The sequence below is a fragment of the Echinops telfairi genome, unplaced genomic scaffold (assembly GCF_000313985.2).
Source record: "Echinops telfairi isolate 266 unplaced genomic scaffold, ASM31398v2 ScPeMD7_7468;HRSCAF=8506_0, whole genome shotgun sequence".
NCBI lineage: Eukaryota > Metazoa > Chordata > Mammalia > Afrosoricida > Tenrecidae > Echinops > Echinops telfairi.
The window spans coordinates 81052159-81068667 of NW_022111369.1; the positions used below are offsets into that span (position 1 = coordinate 81052159).

Below are 16509 nucleotides of genomic sequence, written 5' to 3' on the forward strand. Positions count from 1 at the left end.
AAGGCGGCGGCGGTCCAGAGCGACAGGCGTCAGGGCCAAGCCGGCAGCTGGTTGGCGCTTGCACCTCGGCGGCGGCTGCTCATCCCGCCACGTGCTTTTGGCGGCCAGATATGGAGCTGGAGGAGTCGGGCATCCGAGAGGAGTGTGGCGTGTTCGGCTGCATCGCCTCGGGAGAGTGGCCCACGCAACTAGATGTGCCGCACGTGATCACCCTGGGGCTCGTGGGACTGCAGCACCGGTGAGCCAAGGAGAGGGAATTGGGGGCCGACCGGAGGAGTTGGGGGGAGGGCGCGTGACACTACATCTCACATTCTGCGACCTCGTGCGCGCTACCGGGCAGGGAGGCCCGACCCGCAGGGAGGCCAGACTCCCCCCTGCCCCCCCACTCGCCTTGCTGTGGCGTCCGGCAGGTTCTCCTGACCCTTCTGACTTGTCTGTGCTGCCCCTAAGCCCTGATTATGTTTAGGGGCTTGTCCCCCGGTCTCTGCACCCCTCAAGAGCCTGGTCAGTTTGTAGTGCTCCGGTCTGCTTGGACAACCAAGGATTGGGCCCTTTCCCAACCCATCCAGCCTGGAACTTCCCTGGGGATAAGATAGAGTGCAGGCTGGCGACTGCTTCAGGTCCTGCAGCCCTTTGAAGTGTGCGCGGGCCTCCCAGCTTTTGTTCGGGATGGCAGTCATGGAACGGATGATGAAGATGCGGGTGGTAGGATTGCAGTGGGAATTCAAGGATCGCAGTGCCACCCCCCAGGGACCTGGACTAGCTGGGGGTAGCAAGCATGGTCAACGAACTGCAAACAAATCCCTGGGAATAGAGCATGTGAAAAAGATTCATGGATAAAGGTTTTAGACTCTAAAATCTAAAATTTAGATAATGAATGGAAACGTTGGTAGTGAAAAGATGCCAAAAGCCAACTTCTGTCTTTAGAAAGGGTTTAGATACACATTGGTTTTGAAAAAAAATGGGCGGGAGTGGGTCTTAGTGTTACAAAATAAAGTGAAAAATCACTTTTCATAACCTTTCTATTTCTCAGGACTTGACCTTACTGGAAGTTGATAGGAACCATTGCTGAGTGGCCAGGCAAGAACTGGAACTCTAGGTTTCACAGGGTCTCTGGAAGCATGGCAGTAGTTAAGTGGTAGCAACAGTTAAGGAATTTGCAGTGTCCCTTATCAGTATTGTAGGTGCAACCTGCAGAAATACATTCCAAATGACTAGCTTTCACTCTTAAATGGGAAGTAGTCTTCTGGCCCTTCCAAAGTAGTCTTCTGGCCCTTCCAATTTGTATACATTTTGCACACTCCTGGTTTACTGAAAGCTGACACTAAACTGGATCTGGGGTGAATCAGAAAGCGTTTGTCGTGTATGTGTTTTTTGTTTTTAACTTCAATAACTCTTATCCTGGATCATTGTGGATTTTTAATAACTTATCCTGGATAATTCAGTGGTCATATTAGAAATCTTATTTTAAAAACATTTGCTAGGATTCAATATGTAATCCACTTAGGAGTGGCAATGATGGTAGAATGTAAACCTCAAGAAGGCTTGGGGAGTGGTGAGGGAGGGGCTGCTGTGCACAGGGAGAGATATGGTTATTCTTAAGTATGCTTAAGGACTGACTTTTATGTAAAGTGCCTAATGTGGACATTTTCAGGAATTTCTTCCTTCTCCCAAAGACTAAGTTTTCTAGAATCGGCGCATGGCTAACAGGAAGAGAAGCCAAACCAGCGTGAAAGCAATAGCTCTACTGTGGCAGGGTTCTAGCATGTTCACAGTAGAGCATTTCCATATTTCTTCGAAGTTAGAATTTGGAAGCTGTGCCTGAGGAAGTTGGGTCACTTCATAATGGGTCTTCGTCGGCATAAACTTCCCACAAACTCTTCTGGTTCTGTTATGCTTTGAGGAAGTGGGTTTGCAGAGGTCTCAGGAGTAATTTTTTTAGGTGACACAGGCACTGGTTCTGTAAACAGAACCAAGGACAACATTATCACAAGAAAGGTGCTTGTGAAGAAAATGGAAGCGCACTCATATCTGTGCAGTCCATTTTCCATTAGCCTGTCAGAACACAGGATGAGACTTAGTTTTGGCTTTCCAAATTAAACCTTGGGATTGATTTATTTTAATTCATTTTCATCTCTTAGTGACCATATACATAATATTTTGATAATGTTTTGTGTTTTTGTCCCCTCAATTTATACCCTATATTTAAAGTAGTTTTTGGTGGAACAAATGACTTACTTGAAAACTGCTCATGTCTTTGATTTGGAAAGACTTAATTCAGTTACTTTTGTAAACTGGTAATTTAATGGGTTCTTGATGTTAAGTCAGAAGGGTTGTTAATGTTAATCAGACTTCCAGTATAACTTCTGTAACAGTTTGTTGGCATATAGTTCATGTGCCATACAATTCAGTGGTTTAAGTAGATTTTTAAAAGTTGTGCAGACATCAACATAATCCATTTTAGAATATTTTCTTCAGTCTTGTGTATCCAATATTATTAGCTCCCCATTTACCAACCTCCCCTGCCTAACCTTAAGAACCTATTCATCTACCTTTAGATATACTTGCCCTGGATTTCAGATAAAGAAAACCATACCCCCAAACCACGCCAGCAGCAGAAATGAAGCAGGAAAACCCAATACAAAAGAAAGCAGAAAATAATAAAAACTAGAACAAATTGAGAATGGGCCAAAGGCGAAAGCAAATGTTAAGATAATAACTTTTAACCTAATGTTAAGAGCAGTGGACTACACACGGGGCTGCCAATGGCAAGGTCAGCAGCCCAACCCCCCCAGCACTCTGAGGGAGAAAGGCCAGGCCCTCTACTCATAGGCTTGGAAACCCAAAGGGACAGTTTAGCTCTGCCTTACAGGGTTGCCATGTGTCAGAGCCAGCGAGTTTGAATTTGCTATCTGCATGATCCACTTCCTAAGGCACGCTTAGAGTAAGTCTATTCACATTACATCCCTGCTCAGCGGTCCCTAGGGAATTCTGTGGAGGCTTCATTCAAGTGAGGACTTAGCAAATGAATTTTTTGAAAACTTTACTATTCGCCTTCAGTCTGCAACAGCATTATCTACCCCTCTAAAGAGTCTCACATGCTCCCATTCTGGTCAATGTTGGGAACAACTTCCAAATCCTATTCCTAAAACCTATTGCCAGCAAGTTGATTCTGATGCACCGTGACCCTTTACAGGCTTTCGGAGACTCTGAATCATTACAGGAGCAGACAGCCTCAGTTTTCACCCACAGAGCTGCTGGCCAGTTTGCTAATAGTGCACAGCGCCACCAACAACACATTGCACTGCCACTGAGTCCAGGCTGACTCATGGCGACCCTATAGGGCAGTGTAGAACTACCCCTGTGACTTTCTAAGACTGTAACTATTAATGGGAATAGAAACACCATGTTCCTCAAGGAGGGACTGGTGGTTTGGAATTGCAGACCTTGTGGATTGCAGCCCAGCTCGGAACCACTCCACTACCAGGGCTCCTTTATATAATCCCAAATTTCTTAATATCAGTTTGATGTCTGGCAAGGCTCCTAACTGCTGAGCGTTGTTTATCTCTTGGGTTACATATCTACTTCTGGTCTTTTTCAGGAGCCCTGGTGGCATAGTGGGTTAAGCACTAAACTGCTAAAAACAAGGTCAGCGGTGGGAGCTCCCCAGTTGCTCTTCAGGGAAAAGATGAGACTTGTTAAGATTTAGGCTTGGAAACCCAAAGGGGCAGCTCTATCTGTGCTATAGGGCTACTATGAGTTGTCAGCATCAATTTGGTGGCCGTGGGTTTGTTTTTCAGCCCTCACAGGGCTGCAAATGATTTGTGTGGTTATTACTGTGTGCCAACAAGTCCATTTCCATTGATAGCAACCCCCTGGGACGGGGTAGAATTGCCACGGAGAGCTTCTAAGGCTGCTGTTGGGAGCAGACTACCACATCTTTCTCTGCTGGAGCAGGTAGTGGGTTCGAACTGTCAACCTTGCAGGTAGCAGCTGTGCCACTGGGGCTTCTTTTTGTGTGGTTCACTTTTAGCAACCTCCGTATTCAATAGCATTTCTGCTAAAGGACATTCCATACCTCAGCATTCAAACCTCAGACTTAAAAAAAAAATTCACTTGCCAACCAGTCAATGCCAACTCTTAGTGATCCTATAGGACGGAGTAGAGCTGCCCCTGTGAGTTTCTGAGACTGTCACTCTTGGGAGTAGAAAGCCCCATCTTCCTCTCACAGAGGGCTTGGTGGTTTCTACCACTGGTGACCTTGCAGGTAGCAGCAGCCTTACAGGTAACCACTATGCCACTGGGAAGGGCATTAATAAGAGAAGGCAAAGCAGGGTAGGAAATGCAAGAGTGCTAGGAAAGTGGTGTCAACACCTTGGATATGCAGTTTGTAACCAAAAATGGAGTGCCAAAAATGTATTTGTAGCAAAAGTAATGTTTTAAAAAAAACTTTCCAAGAGATGTATCCACCCCACCCCCACCCCCAATCCAACTAGGTCTTTATTTAAAGGTTAGTGTCAAGAACCTTGGAGCTCTATGACAACAATTACTGTAGTACTTGTTGCTGAGAAAGGAGCCTGGTTGCATAGTGTAAACATTGGGCTGATAGCCTCAAGGTCAGCAGTTTGGAACCACCAGAAAGAAGAGGTTTTCTCCACCCCTAGAGTTACGACTTAGAAAGCTAAGAGATTAGAAACCTAAGAGAAGGCGGCTTGCTATTAAGTATCATGGTGAAATAGGATTTCTGCATACTTGCAACTTAAAGGGAGAAGAGAGAAGTTCTTGGTCTCTAGTACTTTATTCCAAAAAAGTGTTGGATACCTCCCATGTACATGCAAGGTACTGAGGCCATTGGGACTATTGTACCACATAGGGCAGGTGTGTGTGTATGGGGGGGGGGTGTCCTGCCTCCCCAAGGAATGGGGTGGCCGGTTCATTCAGACACAGACCTCTCTGCCTCTGCTTCCTCATTCTTATTAGCAATAGTACTGTCTGATAGGGTTGTGGTTTACAAATCCTTTAAATATATGTAAAGTGCGCACTGCAGATCTGTGTTCTATGTACTGGCTTATACAGTGTTGATGATACTGTGGTAATACTGATAAGGAAGAATGTGCAAATAACCAAACTGAACCTGAGATGGACACTGAAAGAGCAGTACAGGGTGTGGGCTATTTATTTATATGCAATGGGACACTTCCCCCAGGGGCCCTGGTGGTGCGAGAAGGTCATTGCTTGGTGCTCAATTGACACCTGGAGGGAGAAAGCTGTGGTAGTCTGCTTTTCTAAAAATTTATAGCCTTGACCACCCTTGGGCAGTTTTACTCTGCTCTATAGGCTAACTCAATGCCAGTGGTTTATTTTTAGGTTCTGGCTATTTTGGGGGTGACATTGTGGCTACTGATAAGGGAACAGCCGGCAATTCTTTACCTGTCTCATTGATTCTGATCTGTCGATAGGGCCGAAAGGGCCATAGATGAGAAATGTGTGTGTGATTCCATTGCCTTTTTTCCTTTTGTGTTTTTCTATGAACAAATCAAGGGGGTTGATTGTACGGATGTAAATCATTTTAGGTAGCTATTCCCCCCCCCCAAAAAATAATAAAGTGAAACTGGCTGACTGCTGCTTGATTCCACGCCAGAGTAGAATTGTGCTCCAAAGGTTTTCAGTGACTCTTAACCGTTTGTTGTAATTCAGTGCTGGGTTTTCCACTTGTTATAAATTGTATAAAGAGCGTTGTTAGTTGAAAAGTAATATAAGAGCCCTAGACATATCTGTGCGAGTGTCCCATAATTATTATATGCTCCATTTGAAGTTGGGTGTGCCAAAAATGTATGTGTAGCACAGATAATCTGTTTAAAAGAACTTCCAAGAGATGTTCCTCCTTACCACCACCCCCCCCCTGTACGTCCAGTCCACTTAGGTGTTTGTTTAAAGGTCACCTTGGAGCTCTGCCATAGTAGCAGCAACAAAGACTGAGCCCTTGGTTTAAAAGAGCAGTCGAGGTGTTGCTAACTCATTTTGCCCTCACGAGTGACAACCCTATGAGGCATATGTATTGTGACCACCACTGTTTGAAAGCACAGCAAGATTAAGCTATAAAAGTCACAAAACTGGTAAATGTTGGGGCCAGATGGGCTCACTGGATTCTGTAGCTTTAATAATATGGTGCCGGTGTAGATATAAAACAAGGCCAGTCCTTGCTTGTTCATGTCTGGATAGTCACTATTCTGTGGCTTGTTTTAGTGGAAATGATTAGATTTTTCCTTTTGTGACGTAGGTTTTGACTTTCACAGGTTTGGAGCATCTGTGTTCTAATAGTAGTGCCAGGTTTGATTCCCAGCCATTACTAATATCTCTTGGGTGCAGTCACCACCTGCCACTGGACCCTTGCATGTGACTATGATGCTCAGCGGATTTCCATAGAACTGCTATATTCAGACCAGCTTGGAAGAGAGGCCTGGCAGTCTCCTTCTGAAATTCATCCACTGAAAACCCTGTGGCTTATAACAGTTTGATCTCATCCACCAAGTCATTATGGCATGATGAACACAGCACTACCACCATAGCAATTCACGGTCACCACAGGAAACACGTGGCTTTTCTTCTTCACCAGCACTGTTTATCTGCAGTCCTTTCAGACCTCCAAAGAAGATCTGGACTTTTTGACGTACGAGGAACTCACTATCCACATCCCTCACCATTTATTACAGTTTGTGTAAGTAGCAAAGCAGGGTGTCAGACCAAACATTCCTATTTGCCTCATGCTCATTTGAAAAATGCAGCTCAGTGTTTTCTGAAAACAGTAAACCATTTGAATGGCCAAGAAATGTATGAAAAGATCATATTGATAAATCATTAAAAGAAAACTAAAACTACAATGAGTTACCGCTGCACCTTCATCAGAGCCTTATCTGAAAAACAGTTGGCAGTGTCAGGAGTGGGTGAGGCTGTGGCCATGGGGGCGTTTCTACCCTGCAGACAGTATGGACTGATCTGTACCATCACCTTCAAAAACAGGCATTATCTATGTATAGGTTTTATAACAGCATTATTCATAATCACCCCATCTGGAAAGGCCTGAAATGTGTCCAGCATGGATGAAATTCTAAAAAGTAGTTGTCCATATTTCTGTGGTGGAATACTCTACAGTAAACAAACAAACATGGGCTACTATCCCCCAAATCATGTTTGAATCTTGAGCCAAGGAAGCTTGGCATTAAAAAGTAAGTGTTGCGGGAGTCCCAAACAAAGCTGTAGTGACAGTAGCCAGAACCGTGGTAATGTTTATGAGATGACTAATGACCAGAAACCAGACCTGATGCTGGGGAGCCAGTTCTGACCCCAGCGTTTTCTTAGCTGTAGTCTCTACAGAAGCAGACCACCATCAGGCGTTGCTCTCACAGTGCTGCGGGGTGGGTTGAGTCCAACAACCTTTAAGTTAATATTGCAGCACAACTGCCTTGCACCATCCAAACAGGCTTTTGGTGGTGGTGGTGGTGGTGGTGGTGGTAATATATGCCGTCTAGGCTATTACTCAGCTGTAATCTTTACTAGAACAGATTGTCACGTCTTTCTTTCAGCCCCAGGTAGATTCGAACCTCTAACCTTTTGGTTAACAGATAAGTGCTTAGCCACTGCATTACCAGGCATCCTTGGAGAAGGGCCTCATCATTGATTACTTTATTACTATAAGTCTATTCTGGCTCATAGTGACAGGTGGAACCTGGCCCTCTAGGTTTCTGAGACTTTAACTCTTCATTGGAGTTAAAAGCTTAATCTTTCTCCGGAGGAGGAGTGGCTGGTGGTTTCGAACTGCTAACCTTGTGGCTATCAGAACTACAATCACTATGCCACCAGGGCTCTTTGGAAGGCCTTCAGGCTGCTAGTATTATTCTGTGTCCTGATGGTGGTTCATGGGTGTGTTCACTTTGTTGAGCCCTTCACTTATTTGTGCTTACTAGAAAACAGTTCTGATCTGGTTTGTATATGAATTGCTATCTGTGGATTAAGGAGCTCTGGTAGTGTAGTGTATTATGCCTTTAGCTGCTAACCACAAGGTCAGCAGATTGAACCCACCAGCCACTCGTCAGGGAAAGAAGAGGCTCTCTACCCCTGTGAAGATTTAAAGTCTTGACAACCCAAAGGGGCAGTGTTCCTGTCACTGAGTCAGTGAGTTTGGGTTTGGATTGCCCTAGAGCTCCAGGGAGGGATAATGCTTTGTTCCGTGAATTGAGTGATTAGCATTAAGGAGAGACTTGAGCCAAGTTTTCTGATGCTCAGTCCACTGTTTTATCTGTTATACTGCCCTTTTCTTTTATGTGCTGTATACTACATTGTACTGCCCTTTCTGATCTTTGATGGGTCTGTTTGGACTCGCCAACCTCAGAAACTTTGGTGACTTCTAGGTTTGTTTGTTTTTTTTACAAATTTACTATGTTATACCCATTCCTAAATATCTTTGGAAAAACTGAAATTGAGAACTTAATAATTCGTGCCATGTCAGGAGTAGGATTCAAGCCCAAACTTTTAGGGGAGACTGCAACCTGAATGAACGCAGTAGTACCATGCATGGCTTCCTGGTGGCATAGTGGTTTTGCGTTGGGCTGTGAACTCCAAAGTCATCAGTTCAAAACCACCAACCGCTCTGTGAGAGAAAGGCAGACTTTCTATTCCCATAAAGAGTTACAGTCTCAGAAACCCACATGAGCAGTTCTACACTGTCCAGAGTCGACCTCGATGGCAGGGAGAGGTGAGGATTTGGTGACTGCCAGGTAAGCGTTGAACTAATCACAAATGGGGCAATGCAAAGCCACTGTCTGCTCCTAGGGAGAAAGTTGAAACTGTTAGCTCCCTTAAGGATGTACAATTTCTCTCCTATGGAGCAGCTGGTGGTTTTAAACTGCTGACCTTGAGGATCACAGCCCAGTGCATAGCCATTACGCCACCAGGGCTCCTGTAAAGTATGAAGGTACATTAAAGGCACAGTAATGCAGAAATTAATTTCCCACTCTGGGAAAGTTTGTTGATAGTTACTTTCACTAACTTAATGAGATAAACCATTTCTCATCATTCTGTGCTCTCAGTTCAGTTCACAAACAATAAATTTAGTCTAATTTGTCGAAGACAGGAGTAAGCATTGGCGTTCTCAGGAAAAAGCAACAAGTTTTCTCAATGTGGAAAAATGACATTTCTCCGGCTCTTACCGTCTTGATGTGCTTTTCTCTTGATGCTCAAAGTTCCAGGGGATTTGGCATGACCTTCTAATAATTCTTAGAACAAGCAAAAGGCACGAGAAAAGAACCATTACACAATGTCATTTTAAATGTATTCACCTCTAGGCAGTCGGGTGTACTAAAGAAAAGAACATGTAAGCAATCGTGCAACTAATATGTTTTACTGTCTCTGCGGTCATTTGAATTATTGAAAAATAGTGTTAGGGATTTTACTTCTGAGGTGTTGCAAAGGGGAAACTATAGAATTTTTAGGAAAGAAACTCAATTCCAAGGTTACCTTGTTTCCATGTGGCAGTTCTGAGAGCTGGTTGTCTCAGAATGCAGTCAACTTCTTCATAAAATCTCATTCTTCTCTGAGGGCTGACATTTTTCTTTTGTAAAACCTGGTGTTCACATTTTAGATTTTTATATTTGCTACAGCATTGTTTCCAGTCTCTGTCTATTCCAAATCGCGTCAGTCTTCTGGCGATTTCTTCAAATATTTCTTTGTTCCTTGTGGCCTCTTCCAGCATTTGCTGGATTTTCTCGTCAGACCAAATGTGGATCAGGGCTCTGACCTCCCTGTCGCACCAGTGCTTTCCTGCTTCAGGGTTGTTCACGGGGGCGATCCCTAAGCAAGAGAACACACCAGTACATCAGCAGTGATTTACAATTGGTTAAACATCTTGTGGTTTGAATGTTATCCCACTTAACTCCTGCATAGCCTACAGCACTAGTAATTGTATTAATGATTTCAATATAAGGATCAAGAATTTTATGCATCCATATTTAAATGTTAACTTAAGATACATTGTTTAAAATACATTAAGATTTATATTATTAAATGTGAATAATTCAGCTGCCTTCATCTAGTTTTTACGAATATGGAGCATCTCACTGTGTGCTGATTTGTTTGAATAAGAAATAGAACTAGATATTTTCTTGCCCGCGTAGTCTTTTTTCCTACTAAGGACACATAGACTTCATATCTCAAAGTGACATTATAGGGCAGCGATTCTCAACCTGTGGGTCACGACCCCTTTGGGGGTTGAATGACCCTTTCACAGGCGTCACCCGATTCATAACAGTAGCAAAACAAATAGTTATGAAGTAACTACGAAAATAGTTTTATGGTTGGGGGGCCACCTCAACATGAGGAACTGTATTAAAGGGTCACAGCATTAGAAGGCTGAGAACCACTGTTAGAGGGTAATGATGTGGACCCTGAACCTGACTCAGTTTGTGCTGCTCATGGGCCACACACACCTTCAAGAGCAGTATTTAAGGTGTCTTCTGCCAGAAAACAAACAATTGCAATTTCAGTTTGTTGTATATAACATTCTAGTTTACTTTTACAATTGAATGTTACGCTGAAAAAGTAGTAGGGCCAGATTCCAGCATCAACAGGGTATATGTACTTGAAGCCAAGCAAAGTCGCCACCGCTAATCAAATTTTAAAGGGGCCTCATAGAGTTCACCTCTTTCAGACTCTGGGAAGCCAATGCTGGCAAAGTGTTTTTAATGTATGTGTTCTCACTTGGTCCTCGTGGCAGCTGAGTGATCTTTACTGTCGTATATAATAAAAACAAATGACTGTGAGACAGTGGTCTTAGCAAATGGAAACATTAACGAATGTCTGTTGTAGTTGAGACTTTCACCAGTCAAGTGATAAGCATTGTAAGGAAGTGAGGGTGCTTACTTAGCCTAGTAAATAGCTCAAAAACAACAACAAGAACCTCATTGCCATCGAGTCAATTCCGACTTAACAGCTCCCCTGATGGGCAGATTTGAACGGCCCCTGTGACTTTCCAAGACTGTGACCGTTATGGGAGTAGAAAGCCTCATCTTTCTCCCACTGAACAGCTGGTGGATTCTAACTGCTGATTTTGCAGTTAGCAGTCCAACCCATAACCCCACTATGCAACAAGGCCTCCGTAGTGTACCAATATAGGTACAAGGTGCTTGTAGATATTTACAGTATAGGGTATTTATAAGTCTGTTTTTAACTGTGGGGCAGTCCCACTTTATACTCCTATAACCCCCTGAGATGTCAGGGTTCCTATTGAAGAGAAGAGGTAATGCAGCAATGCCTGTGTAAAGTTAGACAGGAACACAAACTGTGTTGTAATTCAAAAATACATTATGAATTTGAATATTGATTTTGCATAGTGTGTGCCTCAAGCAGTATTACAGCTTCTTCGAAAATTGTGTTGAGGAAGAGCCTGGGTAAAAAAAGGGAGTGGTGACTGAAAGATGACCATACGAGACCGTACTTGTCTTAGATAACTTCAGACGGTAAAACTTTACTATGGTCTGCAGCATGTTGTTAGGTGCCTGCAAGTAAGTTCTGACTCAGTAATCCTAAGCACAACATAAGGAGGAAACACTGCCGGGTCCTGCACCATCCTCACGATAGTTGCAGCCACTGTTTGTCTGCAGTCCATCAATGCTCTCCACATCAATCAGCATGATATTCTTTTCCACGGACTGGTCTCTCATGATAACATGGCCAAAGTACATGAGACAAAGTCAAACCATGTGAAGTAGCCAAACCAAATGGAAGAAAGTCAGAGAGTTGACTAGAAAGGTTATTCACGCCCCTCAACTGTGGTCAGAGAGGATTCACCAGAGGCTTAATCCATGTGTAGACCCTGTAAATAGATTTGGGGCTTCTGTCATCCACAGCCTTCTGCAAAGTGGGTGTTCAAAGTTACGCTCTGATACCATTCATTCTGTAATCCTTTAAGCACACGGGCTGGTGGACTTAGTCTATGTGGACTTAGTTCTCTTGATGTTTCACTTAAATGGCTGCTTTTTTGGAGACAAGTCTTTAAGACCCCAGCCTCTCTTTTTTTTCTGATAGCCAAGCACCACCTGGTTTCTTCACCATTCTTTGCTATAGCTCCCATGCCTTTGGGGATCTCTTCATGAAGAACATAGGAACGAATTATTCTTAGATTGGGGCTAGCATTAAGTGTGACATCCTCGTTCTTAGTGTGATATCACACACACATAAACAACACAAGATGGTTTCACCTTTGTCAGGGCTTTGTTTTTTAATCCGTATCTCCTAGTTCTTCTGACATAAGACTGACTGAGTCATTTGCTGTTGCATCTCCATCAAGAACTGTGTGAACATAATGGAATTATCTAGTGGGTTTTTTAAAATAAATTTTTCAGAAGTTTAAACTCTTGAATGCATTATTCTCTGTTTTAGAGTGAACCTGGAGTTAAGTACTAAGATTGTTTTTTGTTTGTTTGTTTTTTAATCATTTGAATCCCCCTACCCATAACTGGTAGTGTAATGGTTACGTGTTGGGCTGCAATTTGCATGGTTGTCAGTTCGAAACCACCAGGCTGGTTGGTGGGAGAAGGATGGGATGACGTTCTACTCCCATAAAGAGATAGTCTCAAAAACAGAGGGACGGGTCTACCTTGTCTTATCGGGCCACTGTGAGTTGACATCGATTCGATGGCAGTAATAAGTCTTATGGTCACTATAGATATAATGTGTCGGTTCTCTGACACATTGCCAAACTGAGCTGTCCAGCAATTACTAAAAGAATGTAATCGTGCCTCTGCTATTGGATTGCTTCCTCTCCCATCTGTTTACATTTTAATTTCAGTAATTGAATATCAGTTTCTTCTCTTGCCCATGAGTGTAAACATTTTGGAGCTTCTAACACTTTCTCAGCCTTACCTCTTATCATTCACATCCCCTCTCCTCTCTGCTGCTCCAGACAGACAGACACGTTCACACCCATACACACACACTTGTATTTTTAGAGTTAGTATAATTTAAGCCAGCTATTAAATTCGAGAAGCCTTTTGTGCACACACCTCACCTCCTATCACAGAGCTCATTTTAGAAGTTGCTTGGCTCAAGACTGCATTGAGACTTGAACGAGAACTTGGACTTTCTAACTCTGACCTAGAACCGATGCCTTTGATTACATACTGTATGTCTTCACATGTGTCTCAGTTCCAGAACTTACCACCATCGGGTCAATTACTACTCAGTGACCCTACAGGACTGCGTAGATCTATCCCTGTAGGTTTTCAAGACGAACTCTTTCTGGGAGTAGAGGTTTCAAACGGCTGACCTTGAGATTAGCAGCCCAACGTGTAACTACTACACCACCAGGGCTCCTCCCTCTATCTCTGTGTATGTGTGTGTCTGTTGGGTTAGATGTGCTTTGAAGAACGGTATTTTGGTGGCCCAGAAGAATTTGCTGCTTCTAAAACATGCCCATGAATCTTTGTACTTGCTAACTTCTTCCCAGGGCTGCACCATCTTCACTCACAGCTCTACCACCATGGATGAGAAAACTTGCTTTAGCTTCTCCCACCAGGGATTGCATATTTGCCATGTTAACACTGATTTATTTTTGTAAGCATTATTCTGGAATCCCAACTTTCTTTTCTCACTTAGTATAACTATTATTCTCTCATGCTGGAGAAGCTTGTCTGATTGTTAAGTCAGGATTCAGCTTGTTGAACAGCATCTGGTGACACCTGCTTAACCTAGACGCAGTGTGTTCATTGTGGTGTGCTAATGAGTATTTCTCTGTACTGTAACGGGATGCTTCCTACCTGTGTAAGCTTCTTCCATTTTCACACTGGCACATTCTGGGACGTGGTCTCTGTTTTGGAGTTCCTGTTCTGGTGATTTTTCTTTTGTATTGTATCGCAGAATAGCATCCAACTGAGTAAAAAATTTCATGCTCTTGGCCATGCCTAGGTCTTGGGCCATTCTTAGAATCTTGTATTCGTGTTTTAGGTTCTTGTACTTTGTTCTGCACTGCTTCCAGTCTCTCTCAACTCCCAATTTCTGAAGCTTGGCAGCAATTTCTTCAAATATCCTTTTATTTCGGACAGTTCCCTCTAACTGTTGTTGGATGGTCTCATCAGACCAGATGCCTATTAGAGCCTTGACTTCGGGCATAGTCCAGTGCTTTCCTCCTTCGTTTGCAACAGCTGGGATGAAAGTTGAATCACTGGAAGGATCCATCGCTGTAGAGCTACCTGAGTAGGGTGGAGAGGGATGGAGACATAACATGGGTTACATGCATTGTACACAGTACATAAGTGGGTGGAAGATAATCGAGGAAAGCAGTTTTCTCCATAGGAGATGGGACAACAAATCGTAGCTTTCGCTCTAGGGGAAAATACAGAACTGGAATGTGTTCAGTATTGTTAGTTTCATGATGAATAATGTGCTTTTAGTGATTCATATGTAGGTAGCTTCTGTATGACTTCTCTCAATTATAATATATATATAATATCTAGTGAAAGTTGAATACATCCTCCTGCAATGTTTGCTGATAGAAGAATGTTTCCAAAGGCCAGAACAACTCAAGTCAAATACATGTTTCTTCTTCGACAAAAGAAACAGGAAACAGAGCCCAGTTGTTCAGTGCTGGCATTCCTGAGGCAATGGCCGTTCAGAGGTAGATCTGTTGCCACCCTGCAGGAAACCTGAGTGTGGTTCCCGGCACCTCATGGACAGCTACCACCCACCCACCTGCCTGCTAACAGTGGCTAGTGTTGCTGTGGCTCTGAAGTGATTTCAGCAGAGCTTCCAGACTGAGCTGGACTAGAAAGAAAGGCCTACTGGTCAACTGAAAAATTCGCCCATAAAAACCCAGTGGTTCACAGGCGTCAAGCCCACAGCCCCCAATGAGGATGGGATAGGAGTTTGCAGCGTTCTGTTTTATTGTGTGTAGGCTGCTGGCAGCTAGCAAGAGCAGTGTGTAAATGTAAGCCACTTGATTTCCTAAAAAGAATAAAGTCTGGAATGTAGAGGACCAATATTTCTAAGTAACTTATAGTATTTGTGTAATAAATCACACCCCCCTTTCAGTATGTTAGTCAAGGCAGAGGTGTGTGTATATGGGGGACTGGGGGGGGGGGGGCGGGCACAGATTAATCCAAATTTTTCTACCAGGACACCAAAACTCTTTGCATTGAGTCTATTCCATCTCATAGCAGCCCTCCATCACCCTTTTTCTCAAACTTAAAAGCCACCTTGCTTTCCAGTTTGGAAGTAGATTAGATGTATATATCCAGGGCAGTTATATTTTTGTCCCATCATACTATACCTAGTTCCAGTCGTCTACCATGAGAAACCACAAGTAAAGGATTTCCCGAGATGTTGTCTTCATCTTCTAATGCAACAGGCATTTCCCCTAGAATGAGAACAGTTTCTTTTGGGTACAGGAACTAAACGAAATAAAAACTTAGTTAATATAACTGGCGAGGCTTGTGGCGAGCTGAATTTGTGCTCATGAAGGATTATAGATATGTGATATGCACGCTTTATAACTGGTATAATAAGATTTAAATGTTGATGCATATAAGGCGAAATCTTACTTCCTTTATTCTGTTACCATGATTTAGATGAATCTTCATCCTATAGACTTGTTTGTTAATTGAGTACATCTTTAGTGAATACAGAAAGCTGTATGGTCAGTTTTCAAAATGAATGACATTTTAACAATGAGAGCCTTTATTTTCCTATCATGGTTTCTTTAACATATTGGGTAATGGATGAATGATGTGTAAGTACTAGTAATGTTTGCAAGGGATCCGGCAAGGAGTTAGTGAAAAAATTTTATTGGGAAACATGATAAAATCATTTAGCATTTAAGTAAGTGGATGAGGGAGGGTAGTATTGAGGAGAAGACCCAGCATGTTGTAGAATTGTGAGTTCCGTTGGCAGCAGAAGTTGAAGTTAAATAATAACTACCGTATCTACTAGAGTATAAGTCAGGGCACCTAATTTTACCACAAAAAACTGGGGGGCTTTTCAGCATTAAACGTGTGCTGAAAAAAATGTGGCTTATACTCGATTGTATACAGTACACTGAGGTGGGACACGTCATCAAGGTGGTGGTGGTGTTAGGGACTGTCAGGTCATTTCTGACAGTGACCCTTTGTGCAATAGAATGAAACACTGCCTGGTTCTCTGCCATCCTCATAATTTGTTCCCTTATTTGTGCCCATCCTTGCAGCTACCGTGTCAATCCATTCTGTCCAAGGTCTTCCTCTTTTTTTGCACTCCCACTGCTCTACCCAGCATGATATCCTGCTCCAGGAATTGACCTCCCCTCAGCATAGGTCCAAAGTATACATGAGAGAAGAAGTCTCACCATCCTTGCCTCTAAGTAGCATTTTGGCTGTACTTCTTCCAACACAGATGTGTTGGTATTTGGGCAATCCACGATACTTTGAATGCCCTTCGCCAACACCACAACTCAAATGCATCAATAACCCTTCAATCTTTCTCATTCAG

The 16509-nt window shown here is 43.2% G+C and overlaps 2 protein-coding genes across 2 annotated transcripts in view; one reads left to right on the forward strand and one right to left on the reverse strand.

The window, feature by feature from the left end:
• Positions 1-36: 36 nt before the first annotated feature.
• Positions 37-16509, forward strand: part of PPAT (phosphoribosyl pyrophosphate amidotransferase) — a 40414-nt gene continuing 23941 nt past the window's right edge. Inside the window, exon 1 of the mRNA XM_004706298.2 lies at positions 37-238. Within this exon, the coding sequence (XP_004706355.1) occupies positions 111-238 (128 nt within the window). The 5' untranslated portion in view covers positions 37-110. The remainder of the gene's footprint in view (positions 239-16509) is intronic.
• Positions 13340-16509, reverse strand: part of PAICS (phosphoribosylaminoimidazole carboxylase and phosphoribosylaminoimidazolesuccinocarboxamide synthase) — a 12784-nt gene continuing 9614 nt past the window's right edge. The window contains exons 2-3 of the mRNA XM_045284141.1: positions 15317-15403; positions 13340-14240 (exon numbers count right to left, since the gene is read on the reverse strand). Of these exons, the coding sequence (XP_045140076.1) occupies positions 13768-14240; positions 15317-15403 (560 nt within the window). The 3' untranslated portion in view covers positions 13340-13767. The remainder of the gene's footprint in view (positions 14241-15316; positions 15404-16509) is intronic.